At 37.7% G+C, this 26,486-nt stretch overlaps 1 protein-coding gene across 2 annotated transcripts in view; it reads left to right on the top strand.

The window, feature by feature from the left end:
- Window positions 1-26,486, top strand: part of DLG2 (discs large MAGUK scaffold protein 2) — a 677,470-nt gene that overhangs the window by 11,984 nt on the left and 639,000 nt on the right. The window contains exon 1 of one of the 2 annotated variants that reach the window (XM_075727696.1): window positions 16,273-16,305. The exons of the other annotated variant lie outside the window; for it this stretch is intronic. Coding sequence (XP_075583811.1) covers window positions 16,285-16,305 — 21 coding nt within the window. The 5' untranslated portion in view covers window positions 16,273-16,284. Of the gene's footprint in view, window positions 1-16,272; window positions 16,306-26,486 lie in introns of those variants that run through there. 2 annotated transcript variants of the gene reach the window in all.

Raw genomic sequence — 26,486 nt, 5'->3', positions numbered from 1 at the left:
CGTCCTTAAAATTTCTTATGCAAGAGTGAGAAGTCAAACAGGACTTTCAATGGTGCAGTAAATAACAACATGATTTGTTGTCAAAAACTCTAATAAGTTAAATCCTGCCAATGTATTTAAAGTATGTATTTCTTAAGAAGGTTTTACCTCCTTGAATTAGGAGCAACTAAAATTAAAGCAAGCCAAGAAAGGGAAAGGGAGCAGAGTCCGCTTTGAATTTCCTACATAATTTACTCCCCTAGTTACATGGTGAGAAGCTGATGCAGAGACAAAGTAAGACTGATAAAGCATACTGTAGTGAAATACCTCCATATTAGTAATTCCAGATTTGGCTACACCACGGAAATGACTGATGTAAAGACTAAGGCACGGCATTTAATGAGATGTCTATCCTTTGGTGTAGTTTACCTTCAGAAATGAGGGCTAGGGCTTTTTATTGAGATTGTTATGTGCAAAATATCCTCAGACCTCAGTCAGAGTTGGTACCTAAAGAAATTTGGTTATTTTGCCTGAAAGTATTGCTGCCATTTTAAAGGGTGTAAGGCCCCAGAAGATTGTCTTCTCTTGGTTTTCCTATTATGCTTAGATTAGCTTGAAAAAAGCTCCACACAGTATCAAATGAGTATAAAGTACAACACTACATGTGGTCCATTGGTGTCTGTTGGATTTTAGTTGGACTTAGGGCCAACAAGTTTTGGCACAAAATTTACCAAAGAGGACAAATGTAGTTATGCATTAGATGGCTTTTTTGGGTACAAGACAACACATGCAAAAGTGACAAATCAGAGTAAATACAGCATTTCTTTGGTTTGCCTTAGCTATTATATTGTTACTTTCTGCATTTGAATAAAAGTACCGATAATATTCATTCACCAACTGCAGGCCAAATTTCATTTTCCTGGTGTGACTAGTATGGAATGGTTTCTTTTCATCCAAAAAGACTAGCATGTACTGCAAAGAATAAGAAAATAATGAAGCTGTAGCAGGACAAAAGGGAAGGTACTGAAAACCAGAAAGAGCTGAATAGTTTTTGAACTTGTTACTCTGTAAATTACATTTTCTGTGTGTGAAGCTTTGAAAATGAAGTTAATTTCTCCCCTTTATAATAATGTTCTTGAGCCTACAGTGTGCGAACAAAACAATACTACATCTGACACATGCTGATATAATGATGTTTAAAATTACAGTGTCATTCCCAAAAAAGAAATACCTTGGAGGGATCTATCATATCTACTGGTTAGCAGGTGAGAACCTAAAAGAAGAGCGAAGCACTTTATTTTTATTTTTTTCAAAGTGTCATCACTAAACATTAAATGCCATAAATATGAGCACAGACATCTGAGGATTTGGCAGCTTTGTGGTTGGAAACAACCAGTCTTCAGGTGGTAGTGGCCTTCTGGCTGCGTTTGCTGCCAACTACAGCTGTTTTCATCACGTCTTTGGCTGTAGGTAACCTATTGGCCTTGCCTGCAGAGTTGATACAAACAACCATTTAGCAGCTTGACACCGAGCTCCTGCTTGACCCCTAAGAAGAATGCAGACTGCTTAGAGACATGTTGACTTGTTGCTATTCCCCACTCCCAAATGCACCATTGTGCGCAGCTGCTGTCTGCAAAGATCCCCTTCAGGTGCAATGTCACAACAGAAAACACATCTTAGAACAAAAGCACCTTGAAAAACTGGCAAGTGAAAAAAGCTCTGACTTTTTTAAGGAGCTCTGTAATTGTTGCTGTATTTTTTGGGTCTGAATATCCGCCTTTTAAAAAATCTTTTATTAAGGGTATTGAGAACTTAGAGTCACTAGCCTTAGGGCAAAATTCAGTTGAGCTGCTTGATATTTGTGCTGGGAATGACTCTGGAAAAGGGCTGTGCTTCTCTTTGCCACATACATGGTGTGGGTCAAAGTAAGGGAAGACAGGGAAGCTGGTCCTATGGATCTTGGTGACTGTTCCTTGCTTCTTCTTGCCTCTCATGTCAGTGCAGGTGAGCATTGAAGAGAGAGCTCTGTTTAGGCCACCCAGCTCTTTCAGTCCACAAGTCCTGATCTTTTGAGACTTCAGGAACAAAGCCAAAAAGTAGGTTTTTTCCCTTCACTTACCAAGAGAGACTTTGATTTACCTAGAAACAAGGTATCTGTACACTTCTCAAACTCCTCAGAAAGCCTTGTATGAGTAGAGTAGAGATAGGGATGTCTTCAGTAGGCATTGCTATGGAGGGAAAAATATGAAATTGGGGAAATATTTCTAGTTTGGATTAACCTTCTCTTGATTTCAGTTGAGATATTTGTTGGATTCCAAAACTTAGTACAAACTTCTCAATGAGGAGCTAAGGTCTGGGTTTTCCTCCTGGAATTTCTTCCGTGGGATGTTTGGTTTAGTGGTGGACTTGGTAATGTTAGGTTAATGGTTGGACTGGATGATCTTAAAGGTCTTTTCCAACCTAAACGATTCTATGAGTCTATGATTCTATGTTTTTCTTGTATTTGAAAAGACAAGCATAGATAACAGTAACGAAATTAGAAAATACCTGGTGTAGATCTTGTATGTGGGTGTTTTGTTTGGCTTTGTTTTGTTTTCCTGGCTTGATGTACTGTACATCTCTTCTTTTATCTTGAAAAAAAATGACAAAGGCTTTAATTTGTGCTCTGCTGTTCTACTTTCTGGAGGTGCAGTGTACCGTTTTCAAAATAAACGGGTCCTCTTCTCTAGAAAGGTTTGCAATGTATTTGAAAATCCAAGAAGTCAGTGACATTCTCCTACCTTTATCCTATGACAGAGTAGTAACCTATCCTCCTGTACATCCACTTGATTTTTCAAGGGCTTCAATTGGATACTCAAAAGCTGTAGAGCCATTGATTGTCATTCAGCTTACTGTGAGTAAAATCATATTTGTTTTTGTTGTATCTTTCAAACTGGCTGAGCTAAGCAGTGATTTGTGGCTGTTTACCCTTTTCTGTATACAATGTTAACCCTTGCCTCAAGGAGAGATTAAAGCTCTGCTTTTTTCCTTTCCTGGCCTTGCCACAGACTTTTTTTGTGGCTATGACCTGTTACTATATATACATGCCAAGTATTGTGTTCTTTAATGCTACTATCTAGTCCTATTTTCAGCACCATGACTGATGCTTGCAGGCGATTCAGTTTTATGCTGATTTCACCAAAAGCAGTAGCAGTGTTGCCATTGTGTGGGCACCCAGCTGGGGTTGCATTAAGCAGGCAATCTAGTGCAAAAATATTCCTACAGTCCAGTCAGTGACAGCGGTAGGAACAAAGCAAACACAGAGCTAAATGAGGAGGTCCGAACAGCATCTTTTTTTCCCCAAGCTCCTAGGCTTAACCATCCCCACTAATAAAAATATTGCTGATTATCCCTTTAAGGGAAAGATGTTAATATACAAGATCTAATTACCTCTGTCTAAGCTGATACGCCTACAGCACCTTTTACATAACCCAAACACTTGAGTTCCAATTATACAATTATATTTTAACATGTATTAAGTACTATTCCTTTAGGGAGGTGACTTATACTGAATATTTTAACTAAAATCCTTCCTCCATACAGTTCTATATCATAGGGTCTCATTTCATTACAGTGCCAAAGACTTGGTTTTTCTCAGTTCCTTTCCCCTTAAATATACCAGCTGGCTTTTCAGAAAGCACATTTTCCATGTCTGCAGCACTGACAGCAGTATCTGTACATTTATATCAACTGCAGGCTATGAAGCTAATGTTCTTGGGGTCAGTAGCAGCACTGTTACTGCAATTAGATCAATAATCCTTGCACAGTGTGAGTATCCTCTGTTTTGCGTACAACCTATGGCAAGGTCCAAGTCTCTAGAGGAAGCAACATGTTTGAACATGGAGGAAACTGCTTTTTTAAATAGTATTCCTTGCTCCAGATATTGATAGCACAAAAGATTGAGTTTCCCTTCGCTGAAAAGACAGATGACTCCAAAGACCATTCTTCTTTTCTAGTATCTGCATGCAACTTCTGTAAGACACAAAAGCCCTCATCTGGAGTGAAGACTCATTGAGGAAAGCTATTTGCTGCACACTTTTAATCGTTAACATCAGTGAGGTTTGTAGGTCACCTCTTCCGAAAACCCAGAGCCTAAGTTTAGAGTGAGGAGCCTGAATGTATTCCTATGCTCAGAGCTAACTCAATTTTTCTGAACATCCAGGCAAAGTTGGGACTTGGCCTGAAAGAGCATAGGAGAAGAAAAGGGATAAACCAAGAAAGAGTGAGTGAAGGTCAACCCTGGCAAGCAAGGCTGGGACTGCCCTCATGGTGGATTAAATGTGTGTGGGGCAAGGGCTGCTGGTGGAGGGGAGGTATCAGGTCCCAGAACTGTTCTGCTTCTTCCCATCCCTCAACGTCAGCCTATGCCAAAAGCTGGCACAGCCTACAGTGCAATCGCACAGCTTGTGCTAAGTTCATCGCTGCCATGGAGGTTACCTTAGCAGCAGCTGAACCACCTGGTTTAACACTGACGCAGCTATTTCTATACTATACTGTAATCATTCCTGCACAGTGACTTCAGTTTAAAATATTCCCTGCTTAGGAAAACAAGTTTTGGAGATGTTGAATAAAGTTATTGCATTGGGCTGTACCTATCAGATAAACTTAGTTCCTGCCTAAAGAAAACATGAACACAATTAATTACGAGGTAAAACTAAATTATTGAAACATTAGACTTGTGTTATTTTAATTATACAAAACAAAAAAAAATCTGGAGGTAAAGTTCCCATGGCAACCTTAGTTCTGTCTCCTGTGCACAGTGGATGTGTGTGTATGTTTGTATGAAATAGGATCATTCATTATCATGGTCAGAGTGATTTAGGACTTGCTGATCAGCAAGATGTTAATCTGACCAGAAATCTCATCTTTAAAAGGGATTTATTTTTGCTATTTCTCTAGCCAAGTGTTGCAATGTAGAGGAGATCTTGAATTTCTGTCCAGTCTGATAAGTATTCATGCTAAAACATAATGCCTGAACAATCCATATCTTGTCATAAATCTGATCTATCATTTTTCAAATTTAGCTACGATTGTGACAGACACCTTGCAGTCATGAAACTCAAGAGCTGCTAAGATGAAATTGGCACCCATTTTTTTTCTGGTGAGCTCACTAGTATCAAACATTTGGTTACACATTGCACTTTGATGCTAGCACTTAATACTGCAGAGCTAGTTTCACCCATAAAGTTTTTTTTAAAAAAGGTTAGGCATCATTTGCATATCCATCAAGGATTATGGAGGATGCAGTGGTCTGGTGACATAGCAGAATTGTTTCCAGTCCTCCTGTATCACCTGAAGGAACAAAGTTTCCAGCAGGCATTCCCATGAGACATTCCCTTAGTCTCTTTGCCTCCATCCCACACCTCGCCCATGTTCAGTTTTCCCAAAATGTACACATCAGCCATGAGAAAGTGTCTCTCATAAATGAAGGTCTTAGCAGAGCAAGGGGACTGATGATCAGGGTGAGGGAGGTGTTTAATGCTGATATGGGGAGAGACTGACAGCTGTAAGAAATTTGAGCTATTTTGTGCAGGCAGAGTGAATAAGGGAAAGTTTTGTGAAAAAACCCACATATTATACTCTTGTGAAATGTGTCTAGATGGCAAAGGCATTAAAGGGTACTATTCATTTTTATTATTGTCATGAGATTCAGTGAATGGCATGTTCGTGGTAGTGAGCTTTACAAGTATTATGTAAAGTACTTTTCTAAACTGCAGCTTCTTTTTTTTTTCCTGTGGTTGCCCTGTAACTCTATTTTGAGTGACATAATTCTTCAGGGTAGTGCCTCAGAAAGAGGATTAAGACTTTAGAGGAAGAACTGAGGGTCTATAATTTTTCCTATACAAATAAATACACATCCCTTCATCTACTGAATATGACCATATTCTTGCTGAGCTGTTGTATGAAGTCAAAAGAGATAACATTTTATATATATAACATAAGCATAATGTATATATAAATATATTCTGAGCAGACTCACAGAATAATATGAAGATTTGCAGGCTTCTAAAATCCCAAAGATATAAACCTAAAGACAGAAGAAGTAAGAGTTCACTGGATTTAAGAGCTGTGAGTATATAAAGCAGATATAAGTATTAACAGGCAGATAGAAGTATTAACTCACTAAGAATTCATCTAAAGAGAACTGAGAAATATTAAGAAAAAAACTTCATAAAAATTCTATTCTGTTGTCATTGGGGTGATTAAATGTTAGACCAATTGAATTTGGGAATGTCTTTAAACAGTGACTCTCCTTTAAATATAGGAAACCTGGACCTCCTGAGGTAGAGAAGTAATTTCTGTTCCTTAAATACATATTTTTTTCCTGTGAGTCATGAGGTCAATGTCTAATGCTTAGCATCCTGCTAAAATTAAACAGCATAAAGATTTCCTGCCAACATATTTCTGAATTTATTTATTTTATTTATTTGGATATAGCACAAAAGCTAAAATGTATATTTATGCCCCTGAAGGCACTCAGACATACAGCATAGTTATACTCCCCCAATGTCTTTCATCATAATTACTTTTCTTTTGTTTGTAGTAACATTTGCTGTATTTTGTCAGAAAGACAGGCTTGAAATTAAACTTTATAATCGGGTAGGATATATTTGAAACAAGTCTCATGACAGACCTCTTTTAGATTAGTCCTCTCTGAGATAACCAGTGAATGCCTCTGTGTTCATGTCAGTAAGACACAGTGTCTGGGTCATGGGAGGTGACGTCAGATTTCTTTGGTTACTCCCAGCTAGCTGAAACCAGACATAATCTGAAGGAGACCTCTTGCAAGTGCTGTCAGAACTAAGGGATCGCTGAGCATGACTGGTAGAAGGAGTTAAACAGAACAGAGAAAATATACAGAGGAGGAGAGTGAAACACTTCAAAGCCAACCTCACCAGGGCTGAAATTCTCCAGGAAGGTGGAGGACAACGAAAGCAGCACCACTCTGGTTTTGCAAGCAGTGAATGCCAGCAAAGGGCAGCTTCTTTTCTTACAATCACTCATTTGAAATCCTTGATATGTTTGATAGTTTTTGTTGCCTCAGGCAAAAGCCTATAAAGCTGAAGTATAAAGAAGGATGAGGAATTCTCTGTACCCCATAAGCATGAAACATCAATAGTGGTTTTAATCAGGGATACAAAAGGTTGAGGTAACTGAGTGAAGAGCCATTTGGCATTGCTGGGGGGTTGGGTGTCTGATGAGAGATCATACTGGTTACATGTGCATTGAGACGTAAGCACGGTCACCTGTGCACCCCACACTGCTGATCCTCAGTGTGCACCATAAACACGTGCTGACTCTTCTGTATTACACCCTGTGTTTGTTTTCTCCCAGTCATTCAGCTGGAGCTCTTCCAAGAGCATGTCAAGCCTGCTTAGCTGTCCTGTAGCAGAAAACAGTGGAGGAGGGATTGAGCATGCCCAAGTCACATCCCAACACAGCTCTTGTGATTGGGAGCGTAAACAAAACTCAGGAATGTTACTAAAACTCCTAAAAGAACAGATGTAAGAATTTGAAAAACAAAAGAAGAGACCAATTCCAGACTCAGGGTAATGGGTGGACAATTTTATCCTCATTGAGAACATCAACACTGTAAAAGAGCTAAGTGTACGGCATCACAACTCTGACTGCAGCAAAAAGCATGTCGAGTTCCAGAAGCAGAGTTAGTTAACAGAAGCCAACCCACTGGGTGTCACAAAAGGAAAGATGTGAGAAGGAGGATGGATTATATTGCTTTGCAAAAGTTGGCAAGAGCCAACAGTGTGTTTTGCTCAGACAAATCCTCATAGGAGCAATGAGCAGCAGTTCATTAGGAGATAAATACACTATTAAACTGGAAGCAAGTGGGACATTTATGAAGTTGGACATGGCATACTCACCATTATGTTGCCAGAAACAGTTGCTTTCATTATTAGAAAAGTACAGGCTTGGATACTAAAGAGTAAATTTACTATTGATAGTAAAAGAGTTAAGTGCTGCACCTATGGCCATTAAAGAAGCATAGCCACATCAGTGTGCAAAAGCTAAACAAGGAGAGAGGTCTCTAAAAAGCAGAGTTTACTTTGGGGACCCTACATTAAAGAAATATTGAACTAACTGGATGAGTGATCACATTGTACATACTCAGCACATACTCATCTTGTAATGGCACTAAGGAAAACATCTTTTATTAGCGGAAAATATGGGAGCTCCTTCTCCTCATCAGGAATCTGCATTCCTAAAAATGAAGTAAGCAGAGTGGAGGTTGGAAAAATATTATCCAGGAGTAATAAACCTGCCAAAATACAGGCATTTAGCAGCATTTTAAATGTCACTGGACATCTGAGACATCCCCCAATGTGTCTGTGGTAGATACGGCACCACACGTAGGAAAGCTATGCCTTTCTCCAGTGGCAGCTGAAGGCCAGACAAGTCTTTCTGGTACTAAAACAGCATAAACACCCTCATCTCAGCAGATGAGCATGGTTATAGTCTCCAGAGGCATCAGAGGAGATCATGAAGACCAACCAACCTGCAATTCATGCATTTGGGTAAATGTCCCATACCCTAAGGACTGGCAGAGCAAACACAGTTATTACCTTTGGTAAGAAAAAAAAGAAGGACATGATGATTTGGAGAAAATTTATGCCAGGTGTTATGAATCTGATGTATCAGCAGATACTTAGAAAAACAGTATATTTATGCTTTTTCCATCCCTGGACCATACTTTTTCTTTATATTGTCTTTTGAATTGTGCTGGACAGCCGAAATGTTTCACCGGGAAGTACATCTGTGATATCCTCACAAGCAGTAAGACCTAAAATGATTAGAAAGCCATGACCAGAAGCGTTCTGGAAAAAAGTAGGCTGCTGGGTCAAAGCTGAACTAAGTCCTGTTATACGTTATGTTATTTGCTCTTTGGGTGTACTGGTAGATCATAACATTCATCCATGTTGACACCTCAACACACATGGTTTCTTTGAGGAGAGAGCAACACAGGGAAATTAATGTTTTAGTCTTACTATAGAGTTTGGGAAGCTGAAAGAGTTAGAGGATCTTATTTCATTTATGATCTTCATGATTGAAATACTAAGTTTCTTTTAGTCCTCTTATCCCACTCTGTGAAGCCTGGAAATATATCTGGCATTATAGGTGATAAAGACTGAACAGTTTGCTGTAATACAGAACACTTTAGATTGTGGGTGCAAATATCTCATGCCCCATTCATAGGAAACCAACCTAATTGTGATCAATTGATTACAAAGCAATTGCCAAAAGGCCTTGGGAAATCACCACGTTTCTACAGATAAAGAACTTTTTTTTTTGTTCACATGTGTGACTCGTGAACTGAATATAAACTTGTAAGAGCGCTACTGGTCGTACACAAAGTCTCTCAAGGATTTCACAAAGGTTTAGTAGAAAAAATTGTCCCAAGCCTAAATTTGTTTCCTAATAATCAGATTTTAATAACGAGTCTGGTCTCAGAGGAGATGTGCAGAGAGGCTGCCAGAGCAGATTCAAGGTAAGACACTGGAAAATGACTACATTTGGCAGTGGCATGTATTTAACCAATTTTGGGAAGAAGTCCTGGAACAGGTAGGAGTTGGGCATTAGAAAGATGATCTCCAGAATGTTACAGAAAAAATATATTAAAATGAAGGTCATTTAGAGTGAACAACCCATGAGAGAAGGTGCAAAATATATTGATTTGGCTTCAGCTGAAGAGCAGTGTTGCTGATCTGAAGTCTTGCAGGATATGCAAGCCTACATTATGCAAAAGAGGCTCATGTTGGTTGTTAGAAAAAAATGGCTCCCTGGAAGAAAAAGGCCTTTATTTATTTACATTTTCGGGGGGGGTGGGGGGGTGGAATCCTACAGACCTATGTATTTGTACTTATTTTAGCCTTACTTTATCAGAAGATGCTCCTGTGAAAGAGGAGCTTGTACATTTCAAATCCATTTTTGCTGTCGATAGTACAACTGGCTGAGTAATATCTGAGAACAGACCACAGTTTACTGAACATATGTTTAAGTACTTTTCAATAAAGGTTAGGTTTAATGATGTAATCTCTTATCCCCATAATTCCCTGTCTAAGTGGCTGGTGAAAATAATGTAAAAACCCGCTCAAAACTACCATTGCAAAATCAGTCAGACTGTGATCCATATTCAGCACTTTCTAATTCCAGGATGGCCCCAGTGAAGTGAAGTTGTCATCACTGATAACTTTGATTAATAGAAACCTGAAAACAAGTATATTTGCATTGCTAGAAACCACTCCTAAAGTCATCGGAGACTTGCAAATGGGAAAAGAAAAAGACATGGCAAAATAATTGGTACAGTTGGAAGTCTTGGGTGTTCTTACTTCAGATAACGGTATTGTGCCCCTCCGATAGTAGAAAGTGGCTGTATCTACGCTGCTGAACAGGAGGTCTGTTCACACAATCTGGCTCACGTCCACACTACTGAAGTCTGGCCCCTTTCAAAGCATTTTTGGCCTGGAAAGAGCCAGCTGGAGTGACCCAAAGCAGAGGCAGGGCTCCAACTAACAGCAAAGATAGTGAGGGTCCAGGCTTGAGCCTGTTACTCAGCCTCCTTTTTTTTGGTGATACAGCCATTTGCAGGAGTAGTAGTGTTACGACATTGCAGCAGGTTGAACTAAGCAGCAGAGGCAGCAGGGAGTGTTTTCCCTCTTGAACAGAGAGCAACCAAAACAAATGGGTTTGCATCCATTTGACAGCAGTAGTAATGGTATTTCAGTTGACATACGTTGGGACAGAAGCAATATCTCTGGAAATCGCCAAACTAGTTATACTCCTCTGGTAAGGTTACTTATTAGATTGACCAAAAGTATATGAGCTTATACACCTTGTGCTTTTTAACCATTAATTTTTTTTAACCATTAATGAAAGGCGTGCTTTGGGGACTTGCTTTAATGGCTGAGTTTCCCAGACAATAAACTAATCTCTTGTTCCTAAGCCTCACAGTAAGTAGCAGACAAGGGATGAGAAAGTTCTCTTGGAAGACCCCTGGGCACCAAGTGATCACTGAACAGCACACCAGCACCAGTAGACTGAATTCATTTTATCCATTTCATGAATGGAATATAATAATAGGACTAAAGGGATGTTGTTTTGCAATAGGTATATCAAGATTTGTTTTTATGGAGATAATTAATTGGAAATAGAAGTGCTTTATGGGATGACAGTTTAGAAAACATGGTTTTCTAGAGTAGCAGTAAAAAGTAATAGGCTAGCAACAGACCAAGCATGTACTTGGTAACTCACATGAAGGTCTGACATCTCTGGTATTGTCTGATACAGTTCTTTCAGTTGGTTCCTCCCCTTTCTTTTCTTTCACTTGTTCCCTTACTACTCCCATTCCCTCCAGCTCATCCAAGATAGTATTAAGCAGATACTGGTACTATATACCAGCTAACCAGAATCAGCCTTGATGCATCTATGCCTGCAGATACATATATTAAATCATAGGTCTGCACCGAACTCCAGAGACTTCTTTGGACCTGGCAATGCTCTTTTCCAGAGTTCCTCACAAACCCTTTGTTTTTACAAAAACAATTGGCATAACAGAAAATAAAAGCAATGATTTTTTTCTGGGCTTCAACCCCAATGTAGGTTTCTTTTCTCTGTCAGTGGCACTCATTCTTTTGAACCCTGCTTTGTCTGTGCCTCTGTGCTTTACTGTATAGCTTTATGAGTGCCAGTTTTACTCCATGTCACAAATATTTGTGTCAGTCAAATATAATGATACACAGAAACAAGTGCAGAATTTTTAACTTAGTCATAGCTACCACTTGACAAAGCCATTTTTTGGTGGATTAGGAGATGAAGCCAGAACTGGTTTAAGTCAAACAGAAAAGCTGTTGCCTGTTTTCCTGGGCCTTCGGGACTTTACTTTTGCTTCAAACCATTAAGGCATGAGACATGGAGGCAGTCAGATCCTGACTGCAGATATCCTAGATGCAGCACGCCACTCCAACTCCCACATCCGGATCAAGAATTAGAAGGGGAGGCGACTTGTAACATGGTTATTATGTAAAACATACGCACAAACTGGGGCATTGTGTGCGCTAGCGTAATTATCCACTGCTGACAATGAATATGCTGGTGCTGAATGTGATTAACCTGCAAGCACAGCCAAGAGCTATTCTTGTTTCAGAAAGCCCATGTTAAACCTGCCTGCTTGTGAAACTGTGTTCAGCGCTGCTTTAATTGCACCCGTTGCTGACACACATTGTCAATAACAAGCATTTTTGCTGCTGTAGACAGGGGTAAAATGTAAGGATGTTGCAGTGAGCCAAAGCTTGAAAGCCTTCACTTAGCTTGTATGCTCAGGATTTAAACTACCGGGGAAACTTTATGTCTCTGGCTATTTATTACTACATACAACATGTTCTTGGAAACCACTCCACATTTAACAGCAGTTAAACCCATCTGCTGCTCCTGAATTTTCATTTCATTCACAAGCCTGTTTTAAAGTATTTTTGGACCTATCACCAGTGTGCTATCAACTGTTTATTATTCTGTTGTAAGTTGGTAAGAAGAATGACTCAAATTTTAAAAGGAAATTGTAGCCTCCTATGTATTTTTGAGCTTTTCATTGAAACTTGCCTTCCCCTCATTGTCTGACATAATTGAAATTTTTAGTTTAAAAGCAATTGTTTGCCACAGAAGTTCAGCACCTCATGCTAAATGCCGATTTTAGTGACTTGTAATTGCATATCTGTAAATTCTGCAGAATTCATCTAGTAATTACGTCATTGGCATAAGGGACGTGCTTGAACTTAGCAATGTGATCAAGGATACTGTTCAGTATATTGAAGTTCTTGTAAGTGCCACAATTTTTTATTGCTTTATGTAAAAACACTACCATAATTTTCTTTACACATCTCTTCTCCCTATGTTCATGTTTTATTACTGTTACTTGGCATAGCAGTATTTCAATGCCCTCTACATAAGATTAACAGGAACTTTGTAGTTCCTTGAGATTTTTCATGAGATCTTCTTCACCTTATGAAGACTTTTTTTTAAACAGAAAACTTTATTTTCCTCAGTTTTCTTAGTGTGGCTGACTTGTATGATACTGTATGATGTTCTTGTATGAAGGTAATTTTTGTTGGACCAAAGGACTTCCCAGTATTTAATATGTGCTAATATTTTTTTCCATGGCACTAAATTGATCCTTCCTTAATCCACAGATTAACAAGGCTTTCCAGACTATAGGTGTATTTAAACCCTTCTAAAAGTGGAATACTTAGACACTGAAACTTGTTTGTCTCTAGGTTTTGTGTAAAACTTTGGATTTTTAGAAATGAGTTCTCTGAAGGGATCGCAACTGTCATGGTAGTTCATAACATTTAAGGTAGCTTGAAACTTACCTCTTTTTTAAATTAAAGAGCAGGAGATTTAGATTTTCTATGCAATAAACCCCAAAACTTTATATTTAAACTATATATTTATACTCAATAATAACTATTATCAGTGACAATGTCTGTTAGCAAATAGAAGACCTCCTTAAAAAAAAAAAAAAAAAAAAGACAACTTTTTGGGATGAGATTTGGTTGTCTAAAATAGGCATCTTGTGCTCTTTTAGATGTCCTGCAACATCCGAGATGTGCATGTGGCTGTCAGAAATGACAGGAGGAAACCCATACCCTTCTGAAGCAGCAGCTGGAGACAAAGTGATGCTTTAGTGCATCTAATGACACAAGACAAGTCTATTTGGGAAACGCAATCTCACCTCTAGGGTTGTCACATTTGTAACATACAATATGATGTCTATGAAGAATGCTGTTTATAAATGCTACCTCACTTGCATTTAAGTAGACTTTATTCAAAAACCTATTTTTACAAAGAGGATTACATTTCTACATTGTATATCTACTTAGTGCCATTTGTACAATCTTAATCTGAAAGCAAGTATATATATATTTTTTTTTTTTTTTTTTTTTAATTAGCAGAGAAGAATGTGCCTTTTGCTGTTAGCTGGCTATTAATCATCTTGTTCCCAGTTAAAATTACTGAAATTAGTAGGGAATAAACTTCCCATGGATGAAAGCTATGGAGTCATAGCATGTAGGACTGGAAAAGATTTGTTTCAATGTTTCAGCACCCTAGCAGTTAGAGGCTTTTTTTCACAGCAGCAAATTTAGGATGATTTCTCTGGATTCTGTCCTAAGTGAAGACAACTGATCACTAACCCCATGTAATATCCTGTTTTCAGCCTTCCCTAGGTTGTGATTTCTGGATCCCTCATCACTCTATTTCCTCTCCTGTAGATTTCCTTTGGCTTTTTCAGTACCTATCTGAAAACACAGTGCCCCCAAAATGATACAGTTGTGCTGGTGTCTTATCATCAATGATTACAGCAAAATAGTTATAACCTATGTCCTTACACACAGCAATCATTCATATTTTGAGGGAAGACCATTTTGCCACAGAACCTCACTCTTAACTCCACCTTAGTTAATGATCTCCACATAGATGATCCTTACTCCATATTTTTGCATTGGAGGTTTCCTCCATCAGAGCAGTGCTTACTGCTCTGTGAGCATTTCTTCTTTCCGTGTTTATGAAACTACACATTTATTTTCAAAAGTCTCCAGAACCAAATCCACAAACTAAACTACATATACACAGAACCTTCCTGCAGTCAAAATGCATCAGCCCCACTGGACTTGTCCATTTAATACCTCCCAGTCACTGCTGGTCAGCTTGGTCCTGGTGTGTGGGACTCCACGGCCACTCATTCCACTGTAAAAAAAGTTACTCTAGATTTTGTCATGTTAAAAATCCTGTCCGCATGAGCTCAATTGAATATTCAGACCTCAATTCATCCCACTTCACTGAGGTGGGAATGCATCCCCTTAAGAGTGACCCAGTGCATTTAAGCGCTGAACCATTCTCAGGAGTTTCCCATGTCTCAAAGGACTCTGCTCCTAGCTGACACATCTAAATGCCTGAAGTTTGACAACATCAATATAAGCCTTGGTTCTTAAGAATACTGTTGTATGACAGCAGTAATCCTTTTAAGTGGGTCTAGAAGTCCCTTTTCCTTAGTCTACACTTAACATTTAAAAAGGTTATACCCTGAGTTTTTTGACAATCATTAGCCATTCTTTATACCAACAATGTGTCAAGACTTCCCTGAATGAATTGGTAGCCTAGTGGGTTTCTGCTTGCTGTTAAAAGAGACCTAATCTTGCAGGTGAGAGTGAAAAGGTGGGGGATTTTTTGTCCTTTTTGTTTTTAAAAGATTGTTTTCTTCAGTAATATAGAAACAAAAAGTCTCTAAAGTAATATACTACAAGGTGAGGGTCAGCATTACATAAGCATCATAACGAATATAGACTTTGTAAAAATGTTTTCCAGTACCTTAGCTATTAAACATTCTATAAAATAGGCAATTGGATGCATAGCTACAGACATGGTAGTTTTGCTGTTAACAAAACCTGCGATCCTTGCAACATAAGTCTGCTTTTTACTGACAGGGCTCTTCCATATTGTTGCTGTTTGTTAAGAGCTCATGTGTTTTCTACAAGGGCATTGACTCATGCCTAGGTGGGAGCCTGAATTCATTGCAGATTTTCCGTTTCACAAAAAATGAAGCTTGATGTTCATTAAAAGCAAATGTATAGCCTCCTACTGTTAAAACTTCACAAATTCACAGTGATAATTAGAGTGGGGTTTAAAATTTAGAAGCAACAGGGTTATTTCTAATTTTAGCTAGAAAGAGGTGGACTGTCAAGAATATGTTTATTTATTCCTTATAGCCTTTTTGCTTGATTTGCTAATAATTACTTGAGATCGGTAGATGTTGCATACTAAAAATAAACTGAAATAATACAGTGTTAACTCTTGTAAAATATATATCCCTTGCTTGTTCTCCCTTGAAGGATAAATAGGTATTCCATAAATATTTATAATAAAAAATATGCACTCATATTTTGAATATTATATAATATAATGCCATTTCATTTTTGTTAAAAAGCCTCTGGGCAACTCAGCCTGTATTAATGCCAGTTTAGAGCTTGAAGGGAATAGGTGGCATGCCAGATTGTTTGCCAAAGCAGTTATAGCAAAAATGAGCCCCCAGCCCCCAAAAACCAACCTGGGAAGCAAAACCACAGAACTAAGCACCATATGCAAACACAATGAAAAATCTGAGTTTGGAACATGTCCTGAGTAGATGTCTCTATGTACTTCCAGAAAGGCCAAGAGGAAGAAAATCCCACAGGTAGAGGCCTTCAGCTGGGACCTTTTCCTGAAATGGAATGGACTAATGCACAGGTGAGAGTAGTGAATTTAGCTGTGAGGAAAGGAAATAGTTTCTGAATTGCTGCTTCATAGCTTTGCCAGTTTTTCTCACCAATGCTCCCCCAGGTTCAAAAGCACCTGTTCTGAGTAAAAAAATATTTGTGTGAATGCTTCAATAATTGCCTAGATGCTGTGAGATATAAGAAGCCCCAGCTACATGCTGATCAAACTGAAAACAATTTGGGCTGTTAGGAAAAGAATTTGACCTCACCTGACTTTTGACATCTGAACAAGTCAACGATGTTGCCGTGGTTCTTCTAACTTGCTTTGGGTGTCTCCTCTAGATGGAGGTGGATCATGCCCTGAAAATGGTTGTCTCTCTCCATTGTCTAGACACTCTTTATGATCAAGTAACTTAGATGTAAATGTCTAGACTTTATAACTCATGTGGTCAGGAAAATTTCATCTTTATCTTTTTGAAATTTCTTTTTATTGTCTGTTGGCCTTGCAGGGACACAGTCAGTCTCTGAGGTGTAACAGGCAGGACCAGCCTGGGATATAGGACAGGAATACTAAGTATATTTATGCTGAATAGTGCTGCTATCGCAAACCTGGAGAGCCTGACAGACAAGAGCATTGTTGAAGTTGTTTGGGTTTGGGTTTTTTTTATCAAAGAACTTTTTTGATAGAGGAGTTGTAATTGAAACTAGTAGTACAAAACCAACTCCAAATCAAACAATAATGCCAGTGACTCTATTGCACCAGCGTAGTAATGTCCATAAATTTCTGTTATCAAAATATTTGGTTTAGTTTTGTTGTATTTGTGTTCTCAGTTTTCAGTGTATAACCTCCTGCCATTATGCTAATAGATGTGTGAGAAACTTGATATTTTGGTTGTTTGCCAGCTGGGTCCTTTGCAATCTCAGGAGGAAAAGGCAGCAGTTTAAGATATCAGGATAATGCACACTAATGGGATATTTCAGGTAAAAGTAGTCTAAAGTGGTATATTGTTGGTGTCCAAATTGCTATCCTTTGATTTCAGAGTTAACAAGACACTGGGATAAATAGGGCAGATGCAATTCTGAGTGACCCTTGCACAGCTCTCTGCCAGCTGGACATCAATTTATAATGGCTTAGGATGTTTAGGTAATTTTCCTAAATGTAAGGGCCAAAAATATATGGTGCTTAAGGTGGCAACCCAGGATGAATTCAGTGACAAGTATAATGGATAACAACTCTTACAGTATGTATCTGGACACTCAATTTCTGCCTCCTAAGATTTTGAGAAAAGTTTAATGACGCTTATCTCTTGGTTTATTTTGGATGCACATAACTAATTTTTGCTGCTTTTTTGTAACACCAAAAAGAAGAACAAATGAAGCTAGTCAATCATTGTTTGATTAATCATGTCATTTATTCATGCAAAGATGAACAAAAACTCTGATAACTCTTCAATACTGAGTGGCACACAGTAGGAGGGAAGTGCTGTTCGCTCCTTAACAAGACCATATGGTGGTAGGAGATCCAGTGTCCCTACTATGCAAACAGCACTGAATCTTTAAAAACATGTTAAACAACATCTGCCAGTGATAAAATAAGTAAATCAGAAGGCTCATTGCTTGATAACTTTCACCTAAGAACCTTAAAAAAGGAGGCTGAAGAGATCTGTTGGAATATTTTTTAAATTCTAGAGATGGAGTGTGAGTATCATGCTATTACTTTTAACTTTTTTTTTTTAAATAATGCTGCAGAGCAGGTTAGCTATATGTCAGGCCTGGAAAAAAATATTGGAAAGATTAATGAGGATTTAGCTAAGAAAGCAAACATAAGAATAAATTAATGGTAGGAATAAATTAATGATAGTCAGCATAGTTTTAAAGCAAAGCAATTATGTCAGATAAACTTCATTTCAGAACATGAATTTGCTTGATGAATGGTCCTAGTTGTTGTTTAGTCTTTTGTAAGGTATTTGATTTCATTTTACATTGTATCTGGTATAAATGAATAACAGTGTACTTTATCAAAATAATATTCCTTAAGGACTGATTAGCTGACATCTGAAAGTACTAGTCAAGGAGAAATGACCCTTACACAGAAATTTTGAGGGATAGTCTTCCACAATTTAGAATTGGATGTGGACAACATATTTCAGTGTTTCCGTAAATCATTTGGAAGGTGCCATGAATTCTTGGATGGTAAAATTTGCAGATGATGCAAAGATTGAAAAAGTAGGAAAAAAAAAAAAGAGGACACAACAGTCAGACAGAGCAATCCAGTTACAGTCTAACCTGGTAAACAGAGGCCACTCAAACAAAATTATTATTCCCTAGAAGAGAAGTATTACACAGCCAGAAGGAAGCAATGCCAGCCATACATACACAGAGGGGACCTCTACAGTGGAAATAAGTGACACTAAGAAGGTTCCAGAGGAGAGAATAGACAACTCAGCAGAGCTTGTACTATGAACTAGAAAAAAGACTAAAAGTTAAGAATAAGGAGGTGGTTTTATTTGTATGTGCAACAACAGTGAGGTTATGGAAATATCATGCCAAGTTTTGGAGTCTATACTTTTACAAGATATTCGAGATATATAAAAAGAGGGAACAGAGACTAGAATGGAGAAAAATTCTTCCAGAGAGAGACATGACTTAATGACAGTGTACTCCTGTGGGAAGACTGAGAATAAGAGGATTCTTCAGAGTAGCAGAGAAAAGCAGAATAGGTACCAGTGTGAAAGCAAGCAAATGCTGGGCAGGCATTTTTAGCAGTGAGAATACAGGACATACTATCAAGGGAAGTGGTAGATCTCAAACTCGTTATGTTTTCCAGATTAGATGCTTTTCTGAAATAGATATGCACACTGTACTTTAAGACAAGTTATTGTTGTCAATGTTACGAGCTGCAGGACATTACACTAACCTCAATGATCTAATGATGCTTTCTGCTTTAAACCCTGAATCTTCTAGGTTCCTATTCTCTGCTCCAGCAGAGTCAGCAAAAACTTCTTCAACACAGGAATGTGGGATTAGATGATATAGTTGAGGGAAGTTCAACTTGTATAACTAACGCAGTTTATCACCTTCTTCCCCGGCCACTAGTCCAAATGAAGAAATGTGGAGCTGTATTACTTGGTCTAATGAGAGCATTTACTTCCTTTCTACTTCCTTCCCATGGATGAATGGAGGCTAGCACTGCTTTTCTCATTTTACGTTTTCCTTGGCCTGAGATATGCAGCTTGCTTTTTAATGCACCCATGAATCAATCAGACTCTATGCAGAAGCTAGAAGGCATGCCATTTGAAATTTTGCTGTTGGCTGCTTACCTGAAGAGGCTTCTCACAAAGAAAAGTGACACCTATACTCTTTGTCATCCACACTTCTGTTATTAATGTCCCAGGGAAAGAAGTCACAATACGTTATGAGGTCCTTAGGTTCACTTTACTGTGCTTTTGTTGGAGAGATGTCTTTTTTTTTCTTTATTTTTATAATAATATATAATATAATACTCCCCATCATATAAAGAGCTCGGTACAGCCATCTCCTGGCCTACATGTGTAGAGGATGAAGTTTGAATCCTCCCAAGATCACTGATTGCTGAATTAATTTTCCTTCATTGATTTGTAATCTGGAGTAGCTAAATTTTGATTAAAACAGCAAGGCTTGGTTGAGAAGGTTTGATGTTGTTTCAGTGCTGTGTGACTGTCTGCCATCTACATCTCAGTGACATTTTGTATAACTGGTTGAATATTGGATGGTCTTTAAAATGAGATTTTATGCTTAAGATATGTTGTTTCAGTTCCTGGCTTTGCAGCTAGTCTCTTGAGTCATCTTGGTCGGCTTGCTTCATTCTCCTTGCCTTTTTTTTTCCTAGCTGTAAAAGAGAGAGAACATTTTCCTTTCTTTGAAAAGTGCTTTGAGAAGCATTATACTGCCTGAAGAGTCTTTAGAATTTTTCTATGTGTTTTACATACAACTAATTCATTATTGTACAACCATTACGCATATTCTCAGAGCAGTGAATAACACGTTCTCATACAATAACATTCTAGCACATTTAGAGGTAAGAAGAAACTGAAGCCCCCTAGTCTACAAGTCTATAAGTGCACTAATCAACCCCTAGAGAAAGTATAATTAAAATTAGCTTTGTTTTGTCCCCCCCTGCTACAACCCATTATAGCATTTCTTTTCTAGCTCTCTGCTTTGACTTGCACCTAAAATAAACTACCATCGCTTATTCCCATCCTACTTAGCCTATATCATTCACTGGGAGAAAATTACTCTCATTGCCACTTAGGGCAGGGATGGAAGGGTCCATCGTTCAATTGTGAAGTTTAAAAAAAAAAAAAAAAAAGTTTTCATGATTTTTGTTCCAGTCACCAGCAAAATCTGTCTTAATGTCTAAACAAAATTCAATGACTAGCAATGGCTAGGTAACAAGGGGTCTAAGACTTTGGTCAAATCCTGTGGAGAGCTGTTGAGAAATAGTTTGTGTCTGTTGTGTATCGTTTTACACTCAGATTGTAAACTCTCTGAAGCTTGGCCACTCCAGTTTTAACTTCTGGTTTTGCTGAAAGCCTTCAGCAGTGGAATTCCAGTCCTTAACACTGATACTGGGATGTGTAGCAACAGATATAGGGCTAATAAGAAGTTCACATTCTTTGCACAATCTTAACTTTTTAACTGGGAAAAGGGAACTGAGCTCCTGTACTCCTTATTGTAATGTGAAAAATGTAGTAAAGAACATAGGCAGAGTTTGAGTCTCAAAACCTAATTGTATTAAAGTGGAATTTCTCTGATGTACACATCCACTGCCTTTGTGTACTCAGGGACATATTTATTAACTAACATAGCTATTTAGCTTTTTCTCCTGCTAACTTTTCAGAAATGAGTTTTTGCTGTTGCTTATATACCCCTATAGAATTATCAACTCACTCATTTCTCTGTGAAGAATTTTTGTGCTGAAAATATTGCATGGGCATCAGGAGGTCTAATTTTGCCTGCAGTGCCTTTTCATTATTTATGATTACTCATGAGTAGTAGAAGAGTTGGAGGTGCACTTTATAAATTTATTTTCCCTTTCTTTATGGTGTCAGCTGATGTTCCCTTGTGGTCTCTCTCACAGACTTTGTCAGGTATTGCTCAGGCAGTCCAGCTTACCGCCACTATGTAGCTGGCCTTCCAACCTCACAAGGTGAGCAGAAGAATATTCAAGCAACTGATAAAATTTCAAGACTTAAATGAATCCAAGATATTGCCCACTATTTCTAGATGAACAAACACTTACAAAGGAAGACAACGTTTGAGAGGCATTATTACCAAAGATCTTTCTTCTGGCTTGAATGCTACTGAAAATGGTCTTTGTTGTTAAGAAACAGGGATTCATTGCTATTAAAATGGGACACTATTTGTGGGCAATTCTTTCAAAGTGAAAGTCTTCAGATTGTTGACTGGCTTCTATTGACAGTCATCATTGATATTTCTTGTAATATTAGAAAAGTAATTAGGTAAACTGTCTGTAGTGGCCCCTGCAGACACATTTTATCTGAAGTGATTTATTTCTATATTCCATTTTCCTGCATAGAAGAGTGTTCACTAGAACTTCCAGTTACCAAAATGGAACCCTAGAGTCTTAAGCAATCTTATATTTCCTTTGCAATCAGTAGCAAAGGTAACTGTTTTTTTTTAATCCTAAATTAAATAATTCTCACATACTTTCCTGCAGAGGTCTAATATTAATATCCAGATAATGTAAAAGAAAACTGAATATACGGATAGCAGTTTTTCTCAACAAAGCTGAGGAAAATAGTGGTAACACCAGTATTCTGTATTGCTTGCCCATGTTATTGGGGTAAAGTGAGTGCTGGAGCTTGAAATGTTTTTCTTAAACTAGTTATTCTCGATTTTTTCACTCCTGTGATGTAATGCAGCATGGGTTGTTTAATTTACAGCAACAAAATGATTTGGGGTTAAATGTTACAGAGGCAATGAAGAGGTTGTTCTGCTTTTAATTGATGCTGTGACCTACATTGTTCCCCAAGGCACCACAGACATTTTTCAGAAAAGTCTCCTGTTAATTATAATTGTACTCTGTGGTGCTGGGTCAGTTGTCATTTCCATTATATAAACTTTAAAAAATAGAGGGTTTTAGTTCAGTTATTTTAAATCACATTAGGTAAAGATTTTCCATTTACCGTGGTAGCTCGAATATAACTTTTCTGAGATGACGGTGGCTTCAGTCTCACAGTCACTTCTGTACGCAACCCTGTAAATTTTGAAGGCTCCAAGAGGTACCTGCATAGCTGTGCAGTTGCTGAAGGCACTTCCTGCATTCTTGGGAAATGAAGCCAAAAGTGCTGAATGTTTATGTCAGCTTTAAATTCCCATAGCCTCCTGTACAGCAAATGTGTGGTCCTGACCATCCGCTAACCCTGGTTTCTGGAGTAAACCCTAACCTCACTGCACTGCTGAATATACTCCATATTTCCTCCCCAAGGAGACCATATCCATTCCTGTGTCCTGTGGTCCCTATGCCATCTGCCTCATGGAAATTGTGAGATGGATGTTGGTAACTTGGATGAAAGACGACTTACATTAAAGAAGTCAGCCCTTTTTAAAGAAGAGGAAACTTATTTCTCATCCCTACCCAGTAAAACTTAAAGGGTTGCTAGGCTTTAATTATAGACCCTTTGCATTCCCTTTCTTTCATAGAGAAGCTTATGTGGTCAACTTGTAATATCAGGCTATTCTTAACTTCCTTGAGAGGTGGTTTGTTTTTTTTTTTCCCCTCATGACAGACATAACATTTATTTATTTTTATTTATTTATTTAGTATCTGTTTACTCTGGATGGGGCTAAAACACACTTACTTTTATTATAATTTGCTTACTTGAAACAACTGGGATTTCTTGATTACTTAGTTATAAAGTTAACTTAGGCTGGATAAGCAGCTGGCTATAATGAGAGCTCCAAGTGTTTCCCAACTCTGAAATACTCACCCACAGCTTCTGAGGCTAAAGAATCAAAAAAGCAGCAATCTTTGAAATCTTGCAAGTTATTAGACAGTCTTCAAATTATTGCATGAATTCATCATTACACAGCAGTAAGGAGCTGAGAAACTCAGCTTCTGAAAACTTCAGGTGCCTGAAGTCATAATGTGAATTCACTATCTTTTCAGATCTGTCCAAAATTTTGCAGCTAAGGGTAATTTTCCCTAAGAAACATAAGTAAGTGATTTGATTGTTTCTGGAGACAACATCCTGATTAAATACTTTAAAGTGTTGTTATTTATTAAAGTTAGGAAGTTGGGATATCCCTGACAATTGGGAATGACTGATGTAATTCTTTTAGCTTTGAGCATAAATTCAGAAATTAGTCATAATTCAACTTGTAGCTTAAGGTAAAATAGTTATTGCAATGGTAAAATCTTTCTGAAAAAGAAGCATGTTATATCTTAAAATGTACTCCTATGTGCCTTTACTTTACATTGATGCCTGCTGCCTCAGTAAACTGTCCTACTTATTTTTTTAATTTATTCAGCCTCCAACTAAGGGATTAAAATTACTTTTCTCTTTGCTTCATACTTGCAAATCTTCACCAATTCAGAAAAGCACAAAGAAATGGTGAAATAAGAGCTATATAAAGAGTGTCTTTAATTTTATTAGTAATACATGCTCTTTCTGTAGATAGCTCAAAGCCTTTTGATTGTTTATATAAACTGTTTATAGGAGGTTTACAGCTACAAGTGGAATTCTTTTTGTATGTTATTTGAAAAAGTATTTCCCAGGGTAAAAGTGATCATGATAAAATGATATCTTTACAGTACAGAGCTGTGTTTCAAGGAAACTCATATCAAATTGTACTTTTTTCTTTCTTGGTGCAATAGAGAAATGTAGAACTTTCCATAACAAGTGACTATGTCTCTGAAAAGAAAATGTTTTGGTTTAAATTTATTCTTGATGTTGGAATCTAGTTAAAAACATATTTTTATTCAGAGCCTTTATTCAGTGAAGTACTGAAAAAAGATATAGGAATTAGTAGATAATTTGGAGAATTTTTGAGAACAAAACCAGGTTAAAATAAAGAGCTAACCGATTAACTCACCTGGCCTCAGCTTCTACCATGGGAGACTTTTTTCCACAATGCCTTTTGCACCCAACCCTCAATAACAAAAAAGCAGCACTTTCGTTGGGAGAAAATTATTGCTCTTGCTTACAAAAAGCTTTGTTACTGACTGCATTAGAAATGAGGAATGGCTGACTTTAGTGTAAACTGTAGCTAAAGCCTGTAGAAATTTTAGATATCAAGGAGCAGTTGAATCCCATAAAGCACAGACAATTAAGATACCTTTCCACATTCAGCATCCTAATGTGACCCAAACATGCTCTTTATTCCAACTCTATTTAACAAAAATTAAAAAGTTGCTCAACTTCCTAATTCAAACAGAGAAAACCCAAAGAATTAAGAAAATGATACTTTTGCTATAGTTTGGTTTTCTACAAGGCAGAGTATATTGTTGAGAGATAGAATATGTATAGCTCTTTACTACATAAGCCTTCAGTACTGCTGCAGGTTTTAATTATCATTGAATGAGTTTGCTTAGATCTTCCCACACACACACACTTAGAATTGTAATGTATTCTACTTATGAAAGAACAGTTATATCTCACTTTGGCCATAGGTACTTGAAAATTTCAGGTTTTGTTTTGACAGATAAAACTTCTCAGTTACATATTTATAATCTTACAGATGCAAGAAAAATACAGCTCATTCTTCATTTCTGTCCTATGTTCAAAGGGTTCTTCCCTTTCTAGTGACCTCTGAAGGCCTCTGTCCCTTTAGAAATACACAATTCAGCTCATTGAACTAAATTTCCAATGACTAGATTCTTCCATTTTGCTTAGAAGTTCTGTCAAAAGAATTGTCCTTTTCTTAGCTTAAATTTTCCTTCAGCTTAAACTCCACAGAACTTCTGGATTCCAAATTTTCAAAGCTCCCTTTGAAAGTTTCTAAAATAATAAGGGCCTGAGCCACCTGTTTTAACTTTGACGTTAGTTCTACTTTGAGAAGGAGCTGGACTACATGACACAGGTGACTTACAGCTCAAAGTGCAATTCTATAACACTATGATTCTGTGACTTTCATTGGTATTAATTAGGGATTGATTTTGAAGAGTGAAATTATAGACTAAGAACTAAACATTGTAGGCATCCAAATTTAAATATCCCAGCCCCTGTTTCCTAGCCGCACCTCTGTCACTCTTAACGTTTAGTTCAGCTTTTCCTTACCTCTGTTTCATTTTCACTCCTACAGTGCTAAGCTACTTTTTTCTGGAAACTTTGAAATATTTGGCCATTTCACTTTGGTTTTGCCTTCTCTTCCCCTGACCTTGCCAAGTCCCTGTTGGCAAAATCACACTCCAAACTTTTTATATCATAGTGATGTCACTGATGGTGCAACTTTCAGATATTATTCATGCAACGAAACACAAGAATCAGAGTAAACCTTAGTGAAGTACCTTTTTCTGATATAATCTGCTTTTACAATTCAGGTAAATGCATCCTTTTGTGAAATCTTAAAATCTAAGCCAGAACTTGTTAATAAAAATCTATTTTTCAAGCAGTTAAGGAGCCTTTCATTAATCTCTGCTAACAAAATGAGCAAAATCAACTCCTTCTTTCCGAGATTTTTTTTTTCCCTGCTGTCTTTATAGCTGTTGTGAAAACTGGGAACTAGAGTGTCAGGCAATAGTGCCATAGGAACACAAACCACAAAGACAGACCCTCTCCCAAATAGTTTCCGAATTAAGTAAAGGAAAAAATAAAAATAGGTGAAGTAGGACAGAAGAGGTACAAAAACCTATTAAGAAAACATCAACTACTGATACATTTTAATTAATTATTACTCCAAAGAAAGATGATAAGGGAGTAGCTTTGTGGGATTTTTCACTGTCAGATTTCAAGTGCCATTCCTGGGAACCTGGTGGGAAACTGAACTTGCACAAGATCCAATTTTACTCTCCTTTTTGGGAAATCTTTGAGCCCTTGTAACATGTGCAAAAAGAGTAGGTGTTCACTTACACAGAAGGTCCAAAGGTACATACTGGAAGTGGCCCAAGGACATTTTCACATGATCTTAATGTACCAGATGCTTTGGGACAAAAGGGATAAAACTTCTTTCCTATCCATTCTGAAGAATTTGTTAACATCATTTTTACCT

Source organism: Pelecanus crispus, chromosome 1 (assembly GCF_030463565.1).
Source record: "Pelecanus crispus isolate bPelCri1 chromosome 1, bPelCri1.pri, whole genome shotgun sequence".
Classification (NCBI taxonomy): Eukaryota; Metazoa; Chordata; class Aves; order Pelecaniformes; family Pelecanidae; genus Pelecanus; species Pelecanus crispus.
Note: the sequence above shows the minus strand (reverse complement) of the source record. Positions and strands in the feature narration are given on the sequence as shown.